Raw genomic sequence first — 20,789 nt, forward strand, 5'->3', positions numbered from 1 at the left:
CGCGGAGCACGGGCGCTCGGCACAGCCCACAGAGCCTGACTTCAGCGAGGCAGTCGGGGCTTCCTGGCAGGTGATGGCGCCCCCCGTGGCCTAGAAGTCCAGCACCCTCGGCCCGCCGCCGCAGTCAGGCCTCTCTCTCCGTTGTGTCTTGGGCAAGTCTCCGGGCTCCTTGGAACATGTTGGTGCGGCTAGCCAAGCTGTCGTGCCCTGGTGAGACAGAATTCCTGGTGGGGACAGGTGGAGCAAGGTGGATAAGTTGGGGCAAAGGAGACGGGGCCATACCTGGGGTGCTGCGAGCGCCTCTCTCCTTTTCTTTTCTTAGGCTAAACTAGGGCAAAGGTCAATGCTGCCAGCGCCTTTTGGTGGACCCTGACTTCCGACCTTGAAGTTGCCCCAGTTGGCAGAATTAACAACTGGGTTAAAAGTCATGAGCGGAGGAGACTTGTCAACACAGCTCCCACGGTCCTAATCTTTATCCCAGGGCTCAGGTGTTATCTGCTGCCTTATTAGGAATGGGAAAGAAAGGAAGCAGAACTTGTGTGGGATTTCTCCTTGACTCTGACCAGACTTTCATCTTCGTAGCCATTCTGGTCCGGTCTTCGTGTGAAGTCTGAGCTGTCATATCGTGTTTTGTGCTGCCACCGTCACCGATTATGTCTGGAGCCTCAACATTTTCTGCGTGCTCAGTTAACTCCAGACGCTCTGTGATGGGTGCTTCTTAAACCAGTTGGATAATATTTTTAAAGTTTTACCTTAAAACAACCCCTAATTCAAACAGAAGTTTAGAGGATCGTGAATTCTGATGTAACTGACTTAATAGAAAGCTTTACTGAAGTTAGGGTTTGGCTGCGGAATTTGTAAACAAGTATGCATGTTGTAAATTCAAAACAAGTATCTCTTACACACAGGGTATGATCCGTTTTGGGGGCCATCGATGTATCAGATCTTGTCCCCTTTACAGCCTAGTTTAGCTACCATCAGTCTTGAGTTCAGTCAGTGTCTTTTCTTTGGATGCTAATTTGTTAGGTTATCATAACCCAGCGTTAGCTCTAGTGACGTGAGTGTGCAATGTGTATGGCTGTGTTGTTCAGTGGACTCTGTGACTTTGTTTCCCCACCGTAACTCAGCCTCTATGTTCTATGTCCACATGCCTCGTGAGAGACGCCAGGCTCGTTTGAGCAAAGGAGTAAAGGTTATGCCTTTTTTAAATTCCCTGGTGGAAATCAGAGGTCATGGTTCCAGCTGTTCTCAAGCAAATCAGTAGCTGAACAAATAACAAAATTAAAGTCTGTCATATTCCACTCAGCTTGCAGAAGTAAATGAGAACTTGTATATGCTACACTCCAGTGTATAATACCCTTTTTAAATGATAGTATGTTTGAGCTCAAACTAAATTCATATATAATATTTATAGTTTTCTTGCTTTTAAGATTTAGAGTACGTGAAGATTTAATCTTGGTCTTAATAAAGTATTCCCAATATAGATTTTATGCTTATTTATTTTGGCTTTTTGAGACAACATTTGTCTATGTAGTCCTAACTGCCCTTGCTACTTGTTCTGCAGACCAGGCTGGCCTCAAAGTCACAGAAATCAACCTGCCTCTGCCTTCCAAGTGCTATGATTGAAGGCACGTGTCACTACCACCCAGTAATATTGTGACTTTTAGTGTGCATTATAAGGAGAGAAAATGGGTTTCCCTGCCACTGGAAAGTTATCAAAAGCAAATGTATAGATAGCACTTAAAAGATGTTAGGCTTCTGCTCCAAATGCTTTCTCCCCCTCCATCCACCATAACGTTTAGCCACATATTACTTTAAAAACTACTTTGTTGAAAAATATTAAAAGATATTAACCATGCAGTTGTTACTAAAAAATAAAATTAGTTTATGTCAAGTTGATTTTGTTTAAACAGGCCTTTTTTTTCTATTTAATTAGAAGAAAAGAAAAATTTACCACAGCCTCAGGTTCCATTACTTCAGAGATCAATTACTAGTCTCAGAGTTGGACAGTTATTGGAAAAGACTATCTGAATTTCTCCCTGTCTGCCTTAAATAGGGATTGTAGCTACTCCACATATCTCAGGAAGTTCTGAGGGATAAGATGTGATGGGTTTGTTTTGTTTGGAGTGGGTTCTCGTGTATTACAGGCTGGTTATGATCTCGTTACGTAGCCGAGGATGACCTTGAATTTCTGGTCCTCCCAGCGTGCATCACCACTCCTAGTTCACGTAGTGCCAGAGATGCTCTGTCACCTGAGTCACATCCAGCCAAGACGTAGTGTTTAAATGGAAAGTTCTTAACCATTCATTGTGTCCTAGAAAGTATAAACTATGTACTCAAAATTAAATTCTTTGTCTTTACTGTTTACTTTTTGCAGTCCATATATAAAAGTTTCTTCATTTGACACAGTCCAAGGTAGAAAGGGCCAGAATTTACTATTTTGCTAGAAATTAAACAGACCTTCATAGGCTTCTAAGTATACAACCATTGAAATTGTTTCTAGGAAGATCCTGGTCCAGTGAGCACACAGGTATTCCTTGTTTTTTGAAATGGAGTCTATGGTCAACCAGAACTCTCTCTGTGTAGACCAGCAGGCCTGGTAGTCACAGAGATCGGCCTGCCTCTGCCTCTAAATCCTGGGATTAAAGACGTGTGCCACCAAACCCATCTAAATAGCTGTAGCTCTTGTGTCTACTTCCGTTCCCACTCTATTCTTTATTTAAGATTTTATTTTGAACCTGGTTTCGGCTTTCAGATGAACTGTAGAGCCAATATAGAGTCCCCGTGCGCCTTTTCCTGAGACTAACAGCTTACATTATCATGGTGACTACCGAGACTAAGAAGTTAACATTGATGAAATGTTATTACATGACAACGTTATTCCGATCCCCGTTTTTCTGCTCCAGGATCTAGTTCCTGTTGCTTTTAGTTAGCATACCTTCATCTGTTTGAATGAGACAGTTCCTCTGCTTGTCTTTCGTGACCTTGATGTTTTTAATGTATATTCGTCAAGCATTTTATTGAATGCCTCACAGTCTAAAGTTTCTTGGTGGTTTCACATGATTTCCTGACTAGATGGAGGTGTAAGGACTGTGAGGGTGTGTACCATACAAGTAAAGACGCTCTCATTATTTCCTATCAATGGCATGTGCTATCTGCGTGTGGCTGTAACATTTAAATGATATTTAGTCACTTAACTCAAATTATATTTACTGACATTTTTCTACTATAAAGTTTTTTTTTCTCTTCTAGTTCACTATTTACTAGAAACTAGTTAAATCCAGTCCACACTCATGGGAAAGAATCAAAAAATGCAGGGTATATTCTCACAGTCTTTTTAGTGCTTTGAATTTCTCTCTGAAACAGTGTTTGATTAAAGCTTAGTGTAGTGCTGTTCACCTTTAACCTCAGCCCTTGGGAGGCAAAGGCAGGTGGACCTTTGTAGTTCAAACCCAGCGTCATCTATATAACAAGTTCCACATAAGCCTGGGCTGTATAATGAGACCGTTTCTCAAAAACAAGCGTGCACACAGAGACAAAACACTTACCGAATAGAATTCGTTTTGACATAAAGAAGAGTGTATATGTTTTTTTCCAAATGTTTTTCTGTCTGTTTTTGTGCCATTTGATGGGTAACCATCTCCCCTGTATGTATTCAGTCTCTGGGTCATTCATTATATTACACTATTTCTTACTTGTTTTAAAAGATCTGAGTATGTTGCATCATGACCAAAAGCTAGCTGTGTAATTCACCTGAGAAAGAGCATGCTCCGTTTCCATGTGTGTCATTCATTAGGAACTTATGCTTAGAGTCTTTTTCATTCTATGACAGGTGAAGACTAATTTTTAAAAAGATATTGTTCATAATTTTTATGCAGTGTATCAGTGCTTTCATGCCTTAAAAATTAAGAAAAAGTGCCTACCTCTGTGTGCTACAAGATGGTCTTCAACGTCTGTCGTGCCTCAAATTACTACCCACTACACTATTCATCCCCGGGAGAAAGACAAACGGTGGGAAGGTATGTGGTGACTTTCATAGAGTTCTCGAGGCTTTCCTACAGACTTTGTATTATCTTGTTGCTCTGAATATTTTATTTTTCATGGTAATTTAAAAGCATTCACTATATCTCACAGCTTCATCAAATGTATTACGTATTACTGTTTAGATAAATTAAAAACTTGGTTTTGTTCATTTGTTTCTTTCTAAGAAAGGTGCTTCATGTAGTGGTCTGGCCTTGAGCTTCTGGTTCTCCTGCTCTTACCTTCCAAGTATTGAGATTATGAGTGTGCACCACCATGCCTTATAAATTTATTTTTTAAAAAAATATTTTTTATGTGCATTGGTATTTTGCCATGGGTGTCTGGTCCCCTGGAACTGAAGTTAAAGACAGTTGTGAGCTGCCATGTGGGTGCTGGAAATTGAACCCAGGTCCTCTGGAAGAGCAATCAGTGCCCTTAACCCACTGAACCATCTCTCCAGCTTATAAATTTATAAGAATGGATTTCAAAGCCAAAACTTGGTTTATGGGAACCAGAGTAAGATAGACACTGAAATAGAACCTAAGAGAACTTGAAAATCATCAAATAATATGTTTACTATAATTATTATGCATAGCCCAGAGAGAATATCTATAAATTTTACTCTGAAGCATTGTAGCATACTAAAATACATATTCAAGTATCCAGTACCATATGACTTATGTGGTTATCAGGTCATATTAATCCAAGAATTGTTGTTTGTTTTTAACATGTTTCCTCCCAGGAGTGAACATGGAGAGGTTTGCAGAAGAAGCAGATGTGGTAATAGTTGGCGCCGGCCCTGCAGGGCTCTCTGCGGCTATCCGTCTGAAGCAGCTGGCTGCTGAGCATGGGAAGGACATCCGTGTGTGTCTGGTGGAGAAGGCCGCTCAGATAGGAGCTCATACGCTCTCAGGGGCCTGCCTTGATCCAGTTGCTTTCAACGAGCTCTTCCCAGACTGGAAGGAGAAGGGGGTAGGACAAGTTGATCTTACACAAGGTCTAATCTTTGCTGTCCTCTGTAAGAGCAACAAGTGCTCTTAACCACTGAGCCAGCTTCCAACACCTGATAATCTAATTTTCTAAAGAAATAATTAAACTCAGCAGAAAATGTGTGATATGCAAAGGACTCAGTGCTAAGTTTCATTGCTCTCAAAATTAGTTTAAAACTGGTTAAAATCTTACATTCAACTTTTTCTTTTATAGGATGAGTTATAAATGTTCTGCTTCCAAAGTTAGAATATTTGTGAATATTCTTTTTTTTTATTTTATGTGCATTAGTGTTTGGCCTATATGTATGTCTGTGTGAGGGTATCAGATCCCCTGGAACTGGAGTTACAGACAGTTGTGAGCTGCCATGTGGGTGCTGGGAATTGAAACGGTGTCCTCTGGAAGAGCAGCCAATACTCTTAACTGCTGAGCCATCTCTCCACCTTGAGAATACTCTTTTGTTTTGTTTTGTTTTTTTGTTGTTGTTCTTTGTTTGTTTGGTTTTTTGAGACTGGGTTTCTCCGTAGCTTTGGAGCCTGTCCTGGAACTAGCTCTGTAGACCAGGCTGTCCTCGAACTCACAGAGATTCACCTGCCTCTGCCTCCCAAGTGCTGGGATTAAAGGCGTGCGCCACCACCATCCAGCCCTGTGAATACTCTTAATAAAGGTGAAATAAGCATATGAGTATCATTTGTACTCATTTTTTATGGAATAAGCTAAAATCTGAAACTTTCCTTTGTGCTCTCCTTCCCAAAACACACACACACAAAAAAAAAAAAACACACAAAAAAGTGTTTTAACACAAAAACACTTTAAAGGAATTAATTCTCTTCAGTATATCAGAAACCAGGTATCATTGAATTGGTACAGCGTCAGTTCTATTGTCAAAGCTCTTTATTGCCTTGACACCCTTACACACACACACACACACACACGGTGTCAGTGATTTGTCATTACATACATGTTAATTGTCTGTATCACCCAGAACGATAACTTTTCTATTTTGTTTTTCAACAAGGCAGGCAGTTTCAGCTGGAGCCAGGCATGTAGGCTGTGCTCCTCAGAGACAGGGGAACGTGGTGGTGGCACAGCTCACACATGTCTCCGGAGCGTCCAGAAACAGTCGCTAGGGCAAAACCAGCAAGAGGTATGGGTTAGCTTTCAGGCTTTCCTCCTCAAGGCTGGAGAGATGGCTCAGCACCTTAGAGCTTGCTTTTCCGGAGGATCAAGGTTCAGTTCCCAGCACCCAATGTGGCAGCTCACAACTGCCTGTAACTCCAGTTTCAGGAGTTCCAAAGCTACCTTCTGGCCTCTGTGGGCTCTCAGCACACAAATGGCACACAGCCTTACATACAGGCAAAAAAACACCTTACACATTAAAAAAAAAAAAAAAGAAAAAGAAAAAAGATTTCTGTTTCAAAGAGACATAAAAAGAAGATTTGGTCACAGAAGACTGAAAAAAAGGAAAGAGGAAGACAGGAGTCCCTTTCCCCTTCTCTCTTTAAGGAGCTTTTTAAAATGTGTACGTTCACCCGCACAAACATAACTGAAACATTTCCTTCCTCTTTTCATCTGTTCCTAGGCTCCACTTAACACTCCTGTAACGGAAGACAGATTTGCCATTTTGACAGAGAAACACAGAATCCCCGTGCCAATCCTTCCAGGTAGAGTATGGCAGCCATGGAGCAGGGACTTGCTCAGCTGAGAGCAGCCGCACCTCAGTGGGGAAGTGGAGCCCAGAGGGAGCGAGCTAAGGAGACAGCCAGACTAGGAGCACTTCTTTGTCTTCTAGTCTAGAAGAGCCTTGCAAGCCAGCCAGGAAGTTTAATTCTAGGCTTTACTATTCATTTTATTTTAATAGGCTGGAACTTTCAACCAAATAAATAACATGTTACTGCGACCATAAAGATAATGCAGCAGTACACACTGGTTAGATTTTTTAATTAAGTATATTATTGTATTATTTAGATACCTTAGCAATTAATTATAAGGTTCTAAATTACATAAATATTTGCAGGTCTTCCGATGAACAATCATGGCAATTACATTGTACGCCTAGGACATCTAGTGAGCTGGATGGGGGAGCAGGCAGAGGCTCTTGGAGTTGAAGTGTACCCTGGATATGCTGCTGCTGAGGTCTGTATAATTTTGTTTTTAATATTTATAGAAGCAATAGCTTCTTATTTTAAAAGTAAAGTAATAATTTTATGGAAGTAAAATCATAAGATTTTAGAATTTCAGCATTGGGGAAAACAACTAAAATGTTGTAATCCAAGGAGGAGCTGAATTTCTTACATTGCCCTCATCATGTGATTGAACACCATGGGGATAGGACTCCCTCAGTGTGGAGTCTTGGTCATCGTACTTACTCAGTGGAAATAATCTGCTCTGTGTGTGTTACAGGATAAGTCTGGGCCCTCTCCCAAAGGGCACCCTTGTGTTTCTGCTCTTCTTCCCACCTTTCTCACCAGGAGGTTTCTGTTTGCAAGGCTATGTAATCTGATTACCTTCAAAGTGCTACTACCCTCTCATACACACATTCCTTTCCGCCCTTTTTAATACCTGTAGTGGTACTGTGTGTGTACATGTGCATGCACACACACACACCCCTACGAGGAATAAGCTCGTTCAAGCCTTTTGTAGATTATTCTTCATCCTGGAAACGTCTTCTGTTCTTACAAAGCAATAGTTTTGGGTAACCATTTCAAACTTTGACCCCCATCAATAAAGTTTGAAAACCCAGAAGAATCTTCATAACTTGTAAAAAATGATTTAAATCAATTTAGTATTGAATGAGCATTAAATCAAGAACACTGCTGTTGTCACAGGTACCTGGGCACGATGGTGCATGCCCTTAACCCCAGCACTCAGGAGGCAGGGAGAAGCACATCTCTGCAAATTTGAGGCTAGCCTGGTCTATATAGCAAGTTTCAGGCTAACCAGGGCTACATAATGAGACCCTGCTTCAAAAACAGAAAGGAGGGGACTGAAAAAAGAGGATGGCTCAGCAGTTAAAAGCACTGGCTGTTTCTCCAGAAGATCGAGGTATAGATCCAAGCACCTACATGCTAGCACACACAACTGTCTGTAACTTTAGTCCAGGACATCTGCCACCCTCTTCTGACTTGGCTATCCAGAGAGCATTTTCCTCTACAGGAAACAGAAATTAGGAGGTAAGAATAGTATAGTTTCTTGTCTTCACGATTGTACTTTTTACCTCCCCGCTGCCTTCTTGCTTCAAAAATAAACTGCAGTCACCATCATTTCGAATATGTCCAAGTGTGAATACTGACGTAATAGTAATTTTCTTTAATCATTTTTAGGTCCTTTATCATGAAGATGGGAGTGTAAAAGGAATTGCCACTAATGATGTAGGAATACAAAAGGATGGCGCACCAAAGGTATACCTTTAATAGTCACTTGCTTAAGAAGAAGAAGCAGGGGGGCTGGAGAGATGGACCAGCAGTTAGGAACACTGGCTGCTCTTCCAGACACCCAGGTTCAATTCCCAGCACCCACATGGCAGCTCACGCCTGTCTGTTAATTCCAGTTCCAGAAGATCTGACACCATCAACCAGATTTACATGCAGGCAAAACAGCAGCACACATAAAATAAAAATAAAATTAAAGAAAAGAACAGGGCAGGGTGGTATATTTGCAGTTCTCAGCTTGAGAGGCTGAGGCTGAAGGTCAAGACCCTTTCTCAGAAAACAAAACAACAACAGCAAAAAAACCACCAACCAACTCAAACTCAATATTTAGGTTTTCCTATAAACAACACAATATGTGGAGTTTAAATATAATTCATTATAGTGGTATTTTTTTGTAGTTGATAAAAAATAGAAGCAAGTCAGCTCAACACAAATATACCATGTTTAAAGATAATTTCAGAAGATTGAAACATGAGTCACAGTGCAGTCATCTGCATTGGCTCATCCCCAGCTCCATCCCTGTGGACAGGAGCCACTCACTCCATAGCAGCAGAAAGCTTTCAGGAAATGAAAACCAGTTGCCTTCCTCTCATTCAGAATGTCAGCCTGACAGAGTACACACAGATGCATGCTAGCTGCCGCTGGAATGTGGAGCACATACTACAAAACCTGAAAAGGAGTCACTAATTAGATTAATAATTGAACTGTGGATTTAAACAGACATATCTAGAGCCAGGCATGCCAGCGTGTACCTGTTGTCCTAGCATTTGGGAGGCTGAGGCAGAAGGATGGCTGTGAGTTTGAGACCAGCCTGGGCTATGGATGAGACCCTGTTTTGTTTTGTTTTTTTAAATGTTTGAAAAGAATGTTTCATGTAAGCTTAGGTTGAAGCTACAAAAGAACTACAAAGCTCTCAATTGTTAAGTTTCCTTTCCTATGAAAAGAATAAACACAAATTCCTGTCTTGATACAGCATGTGATTATTACCTAGCCTCCCAACTATATGCTCAGTTCCTTGAGGACATAAGTAGTAGACGGTTACTCTAGTTCTGGGCGACTGTTTATTGGGAGTCTGGTCTACTCCAGTAGACTTCCTGCTTAGGAAGCAAGTGGCAGAGGCACACAAGCCATGCCATGCTGTTGTCCTGTGTGATTATTTTCTATATATAATGACAATTTAGTCACAAATTTATCAGAACATTTACATATAACAAATAATAAATACATACAAATAACAAATAATACAACATCACAGCAAAGGTCACACAAATTCTGCCTTTCTAATAGTTCAGGTTTTTGTTCTCATTCAAAATTTTTCATATTCTGATGGTGAGTGAAAACTCTGGAACATATGGAGATGGGAAGGCCTTTTCATTTGTAGAGACGCTGCGAGCGTAAGCATGCTTTACTTTTCTGGAACAAAGACATCACAGAATTTAGATTCTACTTATAATAGTTCTGTTAGTTTTCTTTCTGGTATACAAGTCTACTATGTCTTGTGTACCTAAATCATCATTATTTAACTTTTTTAATGCATCAAATATTGTTACTTTAATATATTTTTGCTTTTCAGACAACATTTGAGAGGGGACTAGAACTACATGCCAAAGTCACAGTCTTTGCAGAGGGTTGCCATGGACACCTAGCCAAGCAGCTCTATAAGAAGTTTGACCTGAGGGCCAGCTGTGATCCCCAGACTTATGGAATTGGTTTGAAGGAGGTATCCTGGTTTGCTTGTACACTTTTAATTTTTTTGAAGATTTATTTATTTATTATATATACAGTGTTCTGTCTGTATGTATGCCTACAGGCTGGAAGAGGGCAGTGCTAGGGATTAAACTCAGGGCCTTGAATATGTTAAGTAAACATTCTACATTCTACTGCTGAGCTATATCCCAAGCTAATTTAAGAATTTAAGCCAGGCATGGAGGTATAGATCTGTACTTAGTACTTGGAAGGATGGGGCAGAAGGATTGAAAAGCTTCAGATATATAGCAAAGCTCAGTCTAAATAAGTAAGTAAAAAATTGTGTGTGTGTGTATGTGTGTGTCCAGACAAGGTCTCACTATGTAGTTGGGCTGGCCTGGAACTAGCTATGTAGACCAATAGACCCAACTGATCTTGAATTTATAGAAATCTGCCTCCCTCCCAAATGCTGGGATTAAAGGCTTGCACCACCATACCCAGCATATGCATGCATTTTTAAGGGACTAGAAATGCCATAGAGTGCTCACCTAACATGTATGAGGCTGTTCGAGTTCAGTCTTCAGCACTGCAAAAATGAAATATGCTGCATTATTCTGTGCATAAACGTCTGCAGTGGCCAGTTTCATTGCATGGCGACTGCAGTGGGACAGACAGACAGATCTGAACTGAGTGCTCTCTTCTTGTCCTTCTCCCAGCAGTGGGCACGTCCAAGTAGCCGGTACTCAGAGATGGCTTGTTCAGTATCTTTTCTGTAATCCCACCAAAGAAATTCTTAATTTGAGGTTCTAATGTCTTGAACGGTTCATAACTTTTATGACCCAGTTCTTTGTCCTGGATTAACTTGTTACCATTTGATTGTAATTTTCCTTGATGTACAAATCATTTTTTCCTGCTTTCATGTAATGCCGTCAGACTTGTTGGGTTTGTTTTTGCTTTTAGTTATGGATTATTGATGAGAAGAAGTGGAAGCCTGGCAGAGTAGACCACACTGTCGGCTGGCCCTTGGACAGACACACTTACGGAGGCTCTTTCCTTTATCATTTAAATGAAGGTGAACCTCTAGTAGCTCTTGGTCTTGTGGTAAGTTTTCTCCTTACTGCAAAAGATTTTGCCAGAGTTAGAGTGACTTGTGTGCAAACAGGGTTTTAAACCTGGAAAATACTTTTCCATTAGAAAGCTGACTTTTGAATTTATCTGCATGTAAAATGTCTATGGCTACTGTAGACATTCAACTTACTCAACTAAAATACTAGTAGCTACTACACTCTGGGCACTGTTCTAGAAGCCATCCTGTGCTGTGAAATATATCCTTATTATGCCAGTAAGAAAATCAAAATCTGAGCAAATTAAACTAGTTTACCCAAAGTAACACCTGCCTCATTATTGTTTTATTACTGTGAAGAGACAGCATGACCAAGGCAGCTCTTACTAAAGAAAGCATCTCACTGGGGGCTTGCTCACAGTTCCAGAGGGCTAACCGTGTTCATCAGTGATGCTGGAGCAGTAGCTGAGAGCTTTACATCCTGATCCAAGCCAGAGAGAGACAGACTGGGTCTAGTCTGGGCCTATAACCACACCAAAACCATCCCCAGGGACACACCTCCTCCAACAAGACCACACCTCGTAATCCTTCCCGGACAGTTCAACTAACTGGTGAAGCAAGCATTCCTTGAACCTATGGAGGTCATTCCCATTCAGTCCAGCACAATGACGGAGGCAGGATTCATGCCTGATGCTGACTTTAAAACCCACTCTCATTACGACATGCTGCCACGGAAAATAAAATGGGCCCTCATGTGAACCTACTACTTTAAGAATAATCACAGGAATTTCCTCTTCCATTACTATAGTAATAAGTTATATCTTGAACATTCTGAAAAATGCGAACTAGATAGTTTCTCCACCCTGTAGCTGACAGCAGCAGCATGGTGCACTGCCATGACCCTACTTCCACTTGACACATGATGTGCTTAATCCTCAGGTCTCAGCGTCACTGTGCGGTTCTCGCCCTAGTGACTCAGTCTCATCCAAGGACAAAGGTGTAGCTGTTAATTCTAGCCATGAACCTGTACCTGTATTTCTGAATACAATCTACATCCCTTCTCTTCAGTTTTGCCCTAGTAATAGTGTAAGGTAATTACTGTCTTAACAAGTTGGTATTGATAAACCAGTAATAAATAATCACAACTCCATTTGTGGACACTTATTTAAAATGGGGTTTGTTTTTTTTCTCCTTAATATGAACTTGGATTTCCAGAGCACAATGGTTTGTTAATGTCATCTTAACTGTTAAAGTTTTGCTGCTTAGGAACAATTATCCTTTTGCTCACTTTCTTTTCCTCAGTTTTAGAGTTTACCTGTTTGCATTTTGGTTTTGGTTTAAGGTGGGTCTCGACTATCAGAATCCATACCTGAGTCCATTCAGAGAGTTCCAGAGGTGGAAGCACCACCCCAGCATCCAGCCCACACTAGAAGGTGGGAAGAGGATAGCCTACGGAGCCCGGGCACTTAATGAAGGCGGCTTGCAGGTAGGTTCCAGCACTTACTTATATTTTGTAAATTAAATAGCCAGTTAAAAACAATATTTATTTTATAGGATGAAAATTTATTTAAGGAATTTAACAAAATACTGTTTATTAAATTATGTGTGAACACACTAATTAAATTATACCATGAATTTAGTTTCGAGAATGTTGAGAGGCTAGGCGGTGGTGGCACATGCCTTTAATCCCAGCACTTGGGAGGCAGAGGCAGAGGCAGGCAAATCTTTGTGAGTTCGAGACCAACCTGGTCTACAAGAGCTAGTTCTAAGACAGGCTCCAAAGCTACAGAGAAACCCTGTGTCAAAAAACAAAAAAAAAAAAAAGAACATTTGTTCTAGCTGAGGAGTCAGGCTCAGTGCTCAGCACCCACATGACAGCTCACAATGTCCCCAACTCCAGTTCCAGGGCATCTGGCACCCTCTTCTGACCTCCTCAGACACTAGCACACTCATAGTGAACAGACATACAGCAGAACACTCACACGCAGAAGAAAAAAAGAATATATTGACTTCATTGCGTGTAGTGGTACATGCCTTAACCTCAGCACTTGGTTAGTGTTGTAGACGAGCTTTGACAAACTTACCAGGGTAGACGCATGGGCTTAGAAAAGTTAGTCAGGAGTACAAAGACACAGTGAAAATAATGAAACAGAAAACATAGGATAGTACTGGGAGGGAGTTCCAGTGAATACGCCCGTGTTTAATTTTCCATGCAGCTTTATACCCCAACACAACAGGGGAGGAAGACAAAAGGCTGCTTTAACATGATACAAAGGTCAGTTAATTAGAACAGTTATTTGCTTTAATACTTCGAGACATCAAGTCATTAGCATTCTGTTGTTTAGGCAGTGAACCCACCCTAGACCAAGAGTCCTGAAGGCAGTCACTCACAAGGTCAAACTTCCTATTTCAAAAGAAGTACCTTGCTCCCTCTCCTTCTGCTCCTGATTTGGACCTTGAGATTTCTGTCTGGTGCTCCAATGTGGGTCTCTTTCTCTGTCTCCTTTCATCGCCTGATGAAGGTTAATATTCAGGAGGATAACTATATGTTTGTCTTTGGATTCACCTTCTTATTTAGCTTCTCTAGGAACGTGAATTATAAGCTCAATGTCCTTATTTTGCACGAAAAAAAAAACCCAAAACAAAACAAAAGGAGAAGTACGCTTGCGCTAACCATTTGTCAGGGTGGAGTGGATCTACCTGTGCTGCTATCCTAAAGTCAGAAAACCAGGTATCCACGTCCTGGGTCAGGGTGTGTGGCCACACTGTGTCAACAAGTCACTGACCCACAGACACACGTGTTTGGGCCTCCACAGGATAGCAGAGGCAGGTGGATTTCTTAAGTTTGAGGTCAGACAAGAGTGTGTGTGTGTGTGTCTTCATGGCCTTTTGATATTTTTCTTACTAGGAAACAAAACCTGTAATTCATGTTATTTCCTTTTATTCCTTAACTACACCAGGAAACTGATAAGGAAATTTATTTTTCAAAAATGATTTATCCCAACTAAGTCTTTCAGGTAGCTATTAGGATCCTATCACTAATTATTCTGTTAGTACACATTCAAAATAAATATTTCAAAATATGATTTATTGAGTGTGCATTAATGAAGTAAGACCTAACTGACCATGATCAAAGCTGTCAGTACTGCTGTAAAAACAGTCAGACCAGGAAGAGAAGTGAAAGCAGCAGTGTGGATTCTGAGGCGTAAACTCAAGTCACCAAGCTTGACAGCCAGCTTTACCCACTCAGCAGTCTGGGCATGGTCCTTCCGGTTCCCTCTGCCCTCAGGTTTTGCTTCTTGCTTTAGGATTGTACCATTGGTGGGAACTGTGGCCACAGACCGTTCCCCATGTCTCCTTTGCAGCTGATGCCAAGTTTTGTGAGTCAGTCAGCACATCAAACTCTTACCACTCCACCACCTTGCCAACAAAGGCTGTCTATGGCTGATTTAGAAAGCCCCTAAAGAAACACTGCAAATGAAGAAAGAACAACCCTGTATTGGCTCACTTCCTTTTCAAACTAGAGTACATGTTCCCATACAGTCTTTTTTCTTTTGGCTCCTATTCCTTAGACAATATACTTTTATTGGTTAAATTGAAAAAATACGATACTTTTATTACACTGCTGATTTTATCAGAAATTGAAAGTTCAGTTTGTTAAGCTAATAAAACTTGTTTGGTTATTATAATATCATTAGAGCATGTCAGAATAAGTAAAAATAGGTGGAATTTTTTCCAAAATATATGTAAAGGAAGTTATAATTTGTCAACCAAATTTAGAAAATCTTTTAACTGTGACACAGATACATATAAATAAAAACATGTCATTTCAAATATATTTTGATAATTCTGTCCCATAGAAATAAAAATGAGATAGGAAAAAAGTAGAAAAATGGCCATAGTCCTAATCCCACACTGCCCTGGCTGTCTCCTTCCTCATACATTCCTTTTCATGCCATGCTCACTATTCTTTTTCCTGCAGCTTTAGGTTTGGGATGTGTGTTCGTTTTGCCTCATTTGAACTGACAATGTGTTTTGGATCTTCTTTTCAGTCTATTCCAAAACTCACTTTTCCTGGTGGCTTACTAATTGGTTGTAGCCCTGGCTTCATGAATGTTCCCAAGATCAAAGGTACCCACACGGCAATGAAAAGTGGAAGTTTGGCAGCAGAATCAATTTTTAATCAACTAAATAGTGAAAATCTCCAATCAAAGACAGCAGGTGAGGAACTCTTCCCATAGTGAAGAAACACTGCTACAGTCAGAATTTTATAACTGTCATTTTTATTCACATCAGAGGTACAGGACCAATGATTGTCTCTTCAGATCTTATGCTACTACATCTGCACTGCATATATGGAATGACTCAAAAGATGTAACACAAACATCAGTAGGCTAGAAACAGAGCATCACTAAACAGGGTAAAATCAGCCACCTATCCTTAGCAAACCTGCAAGCATAATCACATGACTCTGTTGTGGCAGAGAACAGACATTACCTCCACCATAAATCACTAAGAGGCCATCTAACTAGGCATCCATCAATCAAAGGAGAGACAGGCAGATTCTGATGAGTTCCAGGCCAACCAAAGCTATGCTGTGAGACCCTCTTTTTAAATCAGTTAATTAAAATAAAAAAGACCCCCTGCAAGTCTCTTGTTCTGAAATCTAATTTTCCCTTTGATTTTATTTCCTTTTTTAAAAAAAAATATTTATTTAATATATATACAATGTTCCTCCTCCATTATCCCTAAGGCCAGAAGAGGGCACCAGACCTCATTACAGATGGTTATGAGTCATCATGTGGTTGCTGGGAATTGAACTCAGGACCTATAAAGAGCAGCCAGTGCACTTAGCGTCTGAGCCATCTCTCTAGCCCCCCCCTTTTTGTTTTTAAATTATTGTGTGTGCGTGTATATGCTACTGTACATATGTGGAGGTCAGAGAACTTAAAAATTTTTTTTTACTATTGTTTACTTGTGTGTGTAGGTATATGCACATGAGTGCAAGTTCCTGCAGAGGCTAGAGGAGTCAGACCCTTCGGGATTACAAGCAGTTGTGAGCCACCTGATGTGCATGCTAGGAATTGCACTTAGGTCCCCTATCTTCCTAACTGCACATCATCTCTCTAGCTCACTATCAGAAGACTTTGGGAAGTCAGTTCTTACACGTCTATGTAGGTTCCAGGACTTGAACTCAGGTCCTTATGCTTGTTTGGCAAGTGCTTTTACTGACTGAGCCATCTTCCTGTTGACAAAGAAGCCTCCCAAGGAACTGTGATCACACGAAGTATTGCCAGTGGAGCAGCCCCATGGTGGTCAGCTGGAGGGTTTGTTGTTCTACCACTAAGCTGCTGACTTCATGTCTACAGCCCTGTGTTCCAGCCACTGTCTCATGGCAGTTCCTAACCATGCCATGCACGCTCTCATCTTCACATGGTTTCTGCCTGTTCACGTAGCACTCTCAGAGAGCCTAAGTCTTACCAATTGGATACACATACACACAGCCCTGCTACCCCTTCCTATCATCGTGTGCCATCATTGACACATTATATATTTGGCTTAATTTATCTACTGCTCCAAAAGAATTTTTTTGTTTCTACTGTCTCCTGTCAAAAACTCCAACAAAGACTTTTGTTCATTTTTAGTTCTAAACACTTGGCATATAGTAGCAACCCAACAAGTATTTCATAAATAAACCTAGTCCTTAGAATCACAGATAACCAATGTTCCTTTACTAAGAAATAGCAACTCAAAGAATCAGGGTGTGGCTCAATGGTTGAGGGAGTGCCTGGCATAAACAAGACCCTAGGTTTTATTGGTCCCTAGCACTGAAAATAACAAAGTACAACTTGGTTATGCCTTCAAGTATGTAAGAATAAAGGTCTAGCACATGGGCTTGGTAAGCAGTAAGACCATAAAAGCCAAGAGAACAGGTAATGGAATGCAGCAGACAGGCAGAACTTTCTCTTAATTTTCTCCAAGTGCTGTTCCTTGCGGAACCACCAGCCATACTCTCCAGCTGTTGTATACACAGTACCAGATAATCCGGGAACTTAGTATTAGAATAAGGAGGAAAATCCCTTGAAAAATTATAACAGAAAACTATTAACCAGAGTGTAACCACTTTGTAGTTTGTGCAAGTCAGTTAAGACTCAATTGTAGGGCTGGAGATGACTTAGAGGTTAAGAGCATATATCTACACACACAAGTAAACAATAGTTAAAAAAAAATTAAGTTCTCTGACCTCCACATATGTACAGTAGCATATACACACACACAAAATAATTTTAAAAAAAAGACCCCAGTTAATTGTCTGCAGTCATCCCATTACAAAGTCAGCCAGCCACTAGGGCTGAGGCAAAAGATACTCTTGCAGGGACGATTCCACTTACAATAGATGTTTCAGAAATGTTTTTGTATTTTTTTAAAATTTATGTCTGCAAATAGTCTGAACCTGCATTGTTTCCCTTTTCAAACTAATTCTTTATGCTTCCAGTATAAAAATTAAGGTCAAAGGTTTATAGCCCAGTGGTAGGGTATTCACCTACAGTCCCATTGCCACCCAAAGGATATAGAGTATCTTGTTGGAAGATGCCAGCACTTGTGATTCTGCATGGATTCACATAGCCATGTTTCTAAAAACTAACTCACCATCTATGTTTTACTTAGTATTTCTTATTTTTCATAAAAGGACTTCATGTAACTGAGTATGAGGAGAACTTGAAGAAATCTTGGGTATGGAAAGAGCTACATGCTGTTAGGAATATAAGGCCATCCTGCCACGGGATACTGGGAGTATATGGAGGGATGATTTACACTGGAATATTTTACTGGATATTAAGAGGAATGGAGCCATGGACTCTAAAACATAAAGGTAATTCAAATACAATTAATGCCAGTGTTGATCTTAAGCACCTTTATACTGAAAAAGTGTATGTGTGGAGGTGTGTTCGTTAGTAGAGCATGTAACTTAAAGTTTTGGTAGTGTTAGGGTTGGCCCTGAGGCTCTCACTAAGCTGTGTCTATACTGTCATGATATTTAAACTTGCTTTGTCAGCGATATGGTAAATAAGGGGAGGCAGCATTTTGCGACAGGATCAAAAGTAACACAGATGATGTCAAATTTTCTTCACAAAGGGTGATGTAAAACTATTTCTCCTGCCTCTACCTATCGTAAACTCAGTACCTTTAAAAGGTAAAATAGCCTAGACTGAGGTCTTTTCTTTGGTATGACAGTAGCTCCAAGTTGTTCTCATATACTAGAGGGCGGGCATAGGCAGGAGGTAAAGGCAAGAAGGTAAGTTCAAGGCCAGTCTGAACTAAGTAACAAGATTGTTTCATTGACAGACTGAGAGTGAAATTCTGTGGTAAGAGAATATTAGTATGCATGGGCCCTGGTCTGGTTGAATCACCAGCATCAAAAAAGACAAAGTACTGGAAAATTATGTTATTAACCATTTTCCTCAAAATTGCTTAAGGTTCCGATTCTGATCGGCTCAAACCAGCTAAGGATTGTACACCCATTGAGTATCCAAAACCCGATGGACAGATCAGTTTTGACCTCTTATCATCTGTGGCTTTGAGTGGTACTAACCATGAACATGATCAGCCTGCACATTTAACTTTAAAGGACGACAGCATACCTGTCAATAGAAATCTGTCAATCTATGATGGGCCCGAGCAGCGATTCTGCCCTGCAGGTCAGTGACAATTTCCTTCTCTTCCTAAACATGAACAGATTTCCATTTCAAGATGTTCCTTTTCCATTCTGCATTGCAAAACACTTCTATGTTCAGCATCCTTAAGGAAACTCTGACTAGCAGTGATAGAAGAGTAGGGATTCTGGTTAAGACTAGTTTGGGTGCCGGGCGGTGGTGGCGCACGCCTTTAATCCCAGCACTCGGGAGGCAGAGGCAGGCGGATCTCTGTGAGTTCGAGACCAGCCTGGTCTACAGAGCTAGCTCCAGGACAGGCTCCAAAGCCACAGAGAAACCCTGTCTCGAAAAAACCAGAAAGGTCTGGAGAGATGGCTCAGAGGGTAAGAGCATTGCCTGCTCTTCCAAAGGTCCTGAGTTCAATTCCCAGCAACCACATGGTGGCTCACAACCATCTGTAATTAGGTCTGGTGCCCTCTTCTGGCCTGCAGGCATACACATAGACAGAATATTGTATACACAATAAATAAATATTTAAAAAAAAAAAAAAAAGAAAAAACCAGAAAAACCAAAAAAAAAAAAAATGACTAGTTTGGGTGACCCATCATCTCAAACAGCCTTCGTGTCTACCTTTAGACAAAAGGATTATAGAAAACAAACACAAAATACCTGTTCTGTTTGTACATGTGTACACATTACGGCCACACTGAGTTCAATGACTGACACTAAATTTAAATTCATTAGATGTTGAATCTCTTATGTGGTAAGAGCTTTCAGTTAAAATGAGAACCAGAGCTAAATGATATGGTAGAATAAACAGCACTTGGATATATGAAAATTAGTGTATGCTCAAGTGAGATTAGAAAGTAAAAGTATTCAAGAATGAGTTGTTGACTTTTAAAGTTACACTGTACTATAAACTCTCAGAGAAAAGGACCAGAGCTCATTTGTTAACTCTTGTTAGACTAACCAGGCAATACTGCTGTACTTCCACTGTGTGTTTAGAAGTGGTGAGTTTACTAGGGTACTAATGGCAGCAACATACCCCAAGACCAGATAGTCGCTGTGGGGAAACGCGAAAGCCTCAAAGGCTTCTCAACTTGTTCTAAGATTTTAATTTCCACTCACTGTCAATATTTTTACCTTTTTGTTTTACAGGAGTTTATGAATTTGTTCCTTTGGAACAAGGTGATGGATTTCGATTACAGATAAACGCTCAGAACTGTGTGCATTGTAAAACATGTGATATCAAAGACCCAAGTCAGAATATTAACTGGGTGGTGCCAGAAGGTGGAGGAGGACCTGCTTATAATGGCATGTAACACAGAGCGTCTTCATGTACTGGCACATTTGACAGCCAGTTTCTATAAAACTGTAAATGTTTAGATAACTTCTAAACAAGTGTCCTTAAACCCTATTGAAGGGAAAAACTTTATTATCTAAAGTTGCCCCATAAACTCATGAATTATTTCTCATAAATAAAACTTTACAAATAAATGATGTAGCATCTCACTTCCCAAGTCCTCCGAACACTCAGTACGGATGGGAGCTTGTATCTTGGCCTTCACAGTACTTTTGTCTTGCTAAACTTAAATCTTCAAATTTAAAAACAAATGTGTATTCCAGACCAGGGACGGACATCCAGAACTAACCACAAAGTTTTACTGAAACACAGCAATGCCCACTGGCTTGTGACAGGCTAGAGCAGTGGTTCTCAACGTTCCTCATGCTGTGACCCTTAAATACAGTGTGGCGATCCCAACCATAAAATTATTTTTGTTGCTATCTCATAACTATAATTTTGCTACTGTTATGAATCATAATGTAAATATCTGTGCTTTCCAATAGGTTTACTTATTATATATACAGTGTATATATTATATATACAGCATGTGTGCCTGTGGGCCAGAAGAGGGCACCGGATCGCATTACAGATGGTTGTGAGCC

The 20,789-nt window shown here is 40.5% G+C and overlaps 1 protein-coding gene across 1 annotated transcript; it reads left to right on the forward strand.

The window, feature by feature from the left end:
- The first annotated feature begins 15 nt into the window (after positions 1–15).
- Positions 16–20,339, forward strand: Etfdh (electron transfer flavoprotein dehydrogenase). Its single transcript, XM_041659163.1, has 13 exons — positions 16–210; positions 3,879–4,019; positions 4,763–4,992; positions 6,590–6,671; positions 7,025–7,143; positions 8,331–8,408; positions 10,012–10,158; positions 11,085–11,225; positions 12,530–12,673; positions 15,240–15,408; positions 17,879–18,061; positions 18,666–18,887; positions 20,001–20,339. Exons 1-13 carry the CDS (start codon positions 177–179, stop codon positions 20,162–20,164), a joined length of 1,854 nt encoding a protein of 617 aa, XP_041515097.1. The 5' UTR covers positions 16–176; the 3' UTR covers positions 20,165–20,339.
- Positions 20,340–20,789: the final 450 nt, after the last annotated feature.

Source organism: Microtus oregoni, unplaced genomic scaffold, assembly GCF_018167655.1.
Source record: "Microtus oregoni isolate MIOR12 unplaced genomic scaffold, Mior012 000010F_ref0000083, whole genome shotgun sequence".
NCBI lineage: Eukaryota > Metazoa > Chordata > Mammalia > Rodentia > Cricetidae > Microtus > Microtus oregoni.